This window comes from Pinus tabuliformis, chromosome 1_2 (genome assembly GCF_031772625.1).
Source record: "Pinus tabuliformis cultivar Carrire ecotype Pingquan chromosome 1_2, CPIR1, whole genome shotgun sequence".
Classification (NCBI taxonomy): domain Eukaryota; kingdom Viridiplantae; phylum Streptophyta; class Pinopsida; order Pinales; family Pinaceae; genus Pinus; species Pinus tabuliformis.
In genome coordinates, this window is record NC_142298.1 from 1,166,120,664 (window position 1) to 1,166,125,510 (window position 4,847).

Genomic DNA, 4,847 nt, shown 5'->3' on the forward strand with positions numbered 1-4,847 from the left:
TGTTTCTCTTAGTAAGAGAATTTTCTAAATTTTTTTCAAATAATCTTTATTTAATATTTATTCTTTTAGAAATATGAGTTTTTGTATTTAGCTATTTAGTTTTTCATGATGATCTCCCAAATTTCTATTCTTTAGGTGTACCTTTACACTTTTAATATTAATTCCTTAGTTTTATTTTTTAGATTTAGATTAGCCCATCATTATTATATATTAATTTTTTTATCTGATTCTTTAGGGAACCACAAAATCTCCTTAAATTTACCTGGAAATACCCTTTTTTTTTTAATTCCTTAATGAAGTTTTTCTTTATTCTCTCAATAATTTGGCCTAACACTTGCATTTTATTTGGTCCGTTAGTCACATGAAAACACATATATTTCCGTTCTTATTTCAAGAGATTCTTTACACCTTTCTGGGGCAAATACTCCTTAAAACGCTATGCCTTGATGCGATTTACTCCTTAAAACGCTATGCTTCCCACGCCCACGAAGCCACGATGTCTCCGGAAGATAAAGATTAAAGTTTGAATTGTTCCTTCATACCCCATCTTATGACGTGTTGTGTTGTGTCGAGAGACTTCATCCTGGTTGTTCAATGTGTGACTGTGGGAAGATAATAGAATGAGATGACCAAAGCTTGAACTGTGCTCTCATACCTCATCTTATGAGGTGTTTAAACATTTTTCCTACCTACCTTTACAACTTCCTTCATAGAGAAATTACCCATTCTGTTGAATGTGTATGCTTCCATGTGATTCGCTCTTGAAACTTAATTTCAGAAGCACTATGCTTCCATCATAAAAGAGCATGGCGTCATGAGATGACCACAGCTTGACTTGTGTCGTCATGCGTAATCTTATGAGGTGTCTACATCTTCTCGAAAAGGTGTTGTGATTTTGCTCCCAAAAAAAATCTAATTGGCAAAGCATCAAGCAAAGCATCAAGCTACATAGAAAGTCCAAGGATGAATTCGCTTGGAATCTACGCACTTCCGAATTAACCACTAAGCGAAGGAAGCAGATAACTAACATGTGCACAAAGCCTAGAATCGCATCCTTTTTCGTTCCCCTCTCTCTCTATATATATCTTCAAATTTGTATTTGTGCTCAACATCGAAAGGTGCAAGTCTTTTGTCATATTGTGCCAAACAAATTAAAGCCATGGCATCTGAGCTTGTGTCGAAGGTAGTGTCTTACTGCACATTTTACTTTGACAAACAAGCAAGGCTGAAAGGTCATTCTCCCGATTGCAGAGAGCGAGCCCTGATGAACTATGTCCGGCAAAATGCACAGAAGGGAAACGCAAAGGCCGTGCTTGATGCAATTGACAGTTTTACTGACCAATCCTGGATGACAATTTTAGGGAAGGAGAAGGGTTATATTCTCGATGATGCCGTGGAGACTTATGCTCCCAGGGTTGCGTTGGAGCTTGGAACTTATTGTGGGTATTCTGCCATTAGGATTGCTTCAAAGATGACTGAGCCTGACAGCAAGCTGGTTACAATAGAGATGAACTCACACAACTTTGGTATTGCAAGTGAAATGATAGAGCATGCAGGTAAAAGTTCTAACAATTCTCATATCAATTCAAATAAATATGTTGTTGTCACATAGTCATCAGATTAAGTCTTAGTATTATAGTCCTGTTTGACAATTTATATTTCCCTTCTGAAACACGCATGTTCAATAAGAAAGATATTATATATATATATATATATATATATATATATAATTCGACAACCATACAAATATCTTTTTCTCCTTCCTACTTTTAATTTAATGTCTCAGTAAATATTAACGCTTATATATGAACATTTATGACTTTACTTCACAAATAATCATGGAATGCATCAATTACTTCATATGTCTGTATCTTCTAAAACTTTAATATAATTTTATGTGCATTTGTTTCTATCAGGACTCTCCTCAAAAGTGACAGTGTTAAAAGGTATACTGAGTGAACTGGATGACAAATTAGAGGAAATTTTGAATGAATTATCAGCTGGGTATTTTGATTTCGTGTTCATGGATCACTTCAAACATTGCTATTTGCCGGATTTTATGTTACTCGAGAACAAAAACATGCTTGGCAAAGGAACCTGTATTGTTGCAGACAGTATAGGATATCCGGAGGCTCAGAACTACATGAATTATTTGAGAGAGCACCCTGAGAAAATCGAGAGTGAGGAATACACGTCCTCTGCACAGTGCTTGCCATGCAAAATGAAAGTGTCTACATACATAGTTGATGGAGAACACTTAGTCACGTAGTGCTTGCCATGCAAAATGAAAGTGTCTACATACATAGTTGATGGAGAACACTTAGTCACTTAGTTATGGAATAATATATGATTTTGGGGTTGAACATTATAGGCGTGCCAGAAGATGAAAAAAATAAAAATGAAGTACCATAAGTCATCATGTTTATTCAAATATTAGGCATATTAGAAAGTCATTTTGTAAATATGTCTCCTTCATTTGAGACATGCTATTTTCATCAATGTGGATTGTCTAGTGACAATTATCCTTTTTATTTTATGGGTTGCAATGGATTGTATATACTGGCAGTGGAATAATGAAATTTTGTCCATTATAGATGAGAATCAATTTGTATATATTATTGTATATATATATATATAAGAAAGGATAAATATATAGCTATGTATAAATAGGTGAAAAGAATAATTTTGACAGATGGGGTACAGGTTTATTAGGCTATAAAGTGTGCTATATTGATTTTGGTGAATTCATTTTTATTTTTATATTCACTTATAGTATATTGGAGAAATATAAGTATTTGGTTTATTACATGAAAGTGCATTTGTGGAAATTAAATTTGGATGAGGAGGATCTCTATTCTTCCTCTCAACTACTTTGGATAACTGCAATTAAAGATTTTTATATGTTTTAGGTTAAGATATATATATATATATATATATATATATATATATATATATATATATATATATATAAAAGTGATTTGATTTATAAATGTAATATATTAATTTAAAAGTTTTGTGCAGAGATGGGTTTTCCAACCAAATGTGAGGGAGCTGTTGTTCTTTAGTGTTACATTTGCAGAAAATAAAATAATGCTTACATTAACAAGTTAAAAAAATAGTAATAACCAAAAAATAAAAAACAATGTGGGTCATAATTAAAATACTTCAGTTTTCATCTTTGTTTCACATTAATTTTATATACAAATATGGAAAAAAAAAAAGTGTGAGGGAGATATCTAATTTATTAGATTTGACAAATAACATGTAAAAATAATACTATTGATATTATATGACATGTAATTCAGTTTATATTTAGTTAACATGTAATAATTAAAACAAAAATATATTGATAATAAAAATTTAGTGCGGGTCATAAACAAAATACTTCAATATGCATATTGAATAATCAAATATAGATAGAAGTAAATTTATTTTATTTTTTTCATATATTTAGTTTTTTATTATAAAGGAGTTGAATAATTTTTTTTATTATAATGGCCATGTATTTATTCATCTTAATATGAGCTGATATATAATACCTAAAAATTGAAGAGAAAAAAAATTATTTTTCCATTATTTATTTCATTAATAGGTTACTTCAATATCTAATATGGTGTTCACATATAACATTTTAAAAATATTAATAACACATACAGACAAGCCCATAGACAAACATATAGTCAAACAACCATGTTATATTTTAATTTTAATAACCACCTGTATTAACATTTTAATATGGAAATCATAAATAAAAAAATATTTTAATAATATATATATATATATATATATATATATATATATATATATATATATATATATATATATATAGAACTAGAGAAAAAAAAACTCGTAGTTAAACATTTTACAAGTGTTTGAATCCATCTTAATTCTAAATCTACCCAAAGTCTAGGGGAATCACATTCGTCCCATGGGAAGCTCAATTATTGATATAAGGTTCAAATCCCCCTTACATTTACCCAGAGAATTTATGGAGAGGAGGACAAGTTGTAGACCACAAAGGTTTACTAGTAACTACATTTTCTTGGTTGTTGGGTTCCTCTAGGATAAATAAAAACCAATTATTTATGTGATTAATGAAAGATTAAGCATTTGAGAAAAAATACATACAATTTGAGGTTTTAATTTTTTTAAAAATAATGGAACTAAATCATGATTATTCAAAATATCACAAAGAATGGTTTAATAAATTCATATTTAAGTGTTTTTATAAAAATGGTTGACTATTATGTTATAGATATATTACCAATAAGTAAAAGTAGATTTGCATTTTTTTTTTTAATAACTTTCTACTCTTTGCATTTTGTCATTTTGGTTGTATCGAGGGGTAATATGCACCTAGTAAGGAAGAGATGTTGTAACGTTATATTATATGATCTTACATAAACATTTTTACTCAAACAAATTATATAACAATTATATATGTATGTGTATGTGTATGTGTATGTGTATATATATATATATATATATATATATATATATATATATATATATATATATATATATATATATATATCTATATATATATATATATATATATATACACATACACATACACATACACATACACATACACATACATATACATATACATATATAATTGTATGTATATATATATATATCTATATATATATATATATATATATATATATATATATATATATATATATATATATATATATATATACATATAAATTAATCTAGATTTATATTAATTTTGGATCTACAAAGAGACAAGAGGGATCAAATCTCTTCAGGTGAAAACCTCTTTTATAGTGAAAAGAGATTTGATCCAATTGGTCCAGAGTAAATCTCTTAAGGTGCAAACA

At 28.7% G+C, this 4,847-nt stretch overlaps 1 protein-coding gene across 1 annotated transcript; it reads left to right on the forward strand.

Annotated features, from left to right (window-relative positions):
* Positions 1 to 1,159: 1,159 nt before the first annotated feature.
* LOC149210369 (uncharacterized) lies at positions 1,160 to 2,349 on the forward strand. The gene is made up of 2 exons (XM_089394421.1): positions 1,160 to 1,556; positions 1,917 to 2,349. Exons 1-2 carry the CDS (start codon positions 1,160 to 1,162, stop codon positions 2,267 to 2,269), a joined length of 750 nt encoding a protein of 249 aa, XP_089250547.1. The 3' UTR covers positions 2,270 to 2,349.
* Positions 2,350 to 4,847: the final 2,498 nt, after the last annotated feature.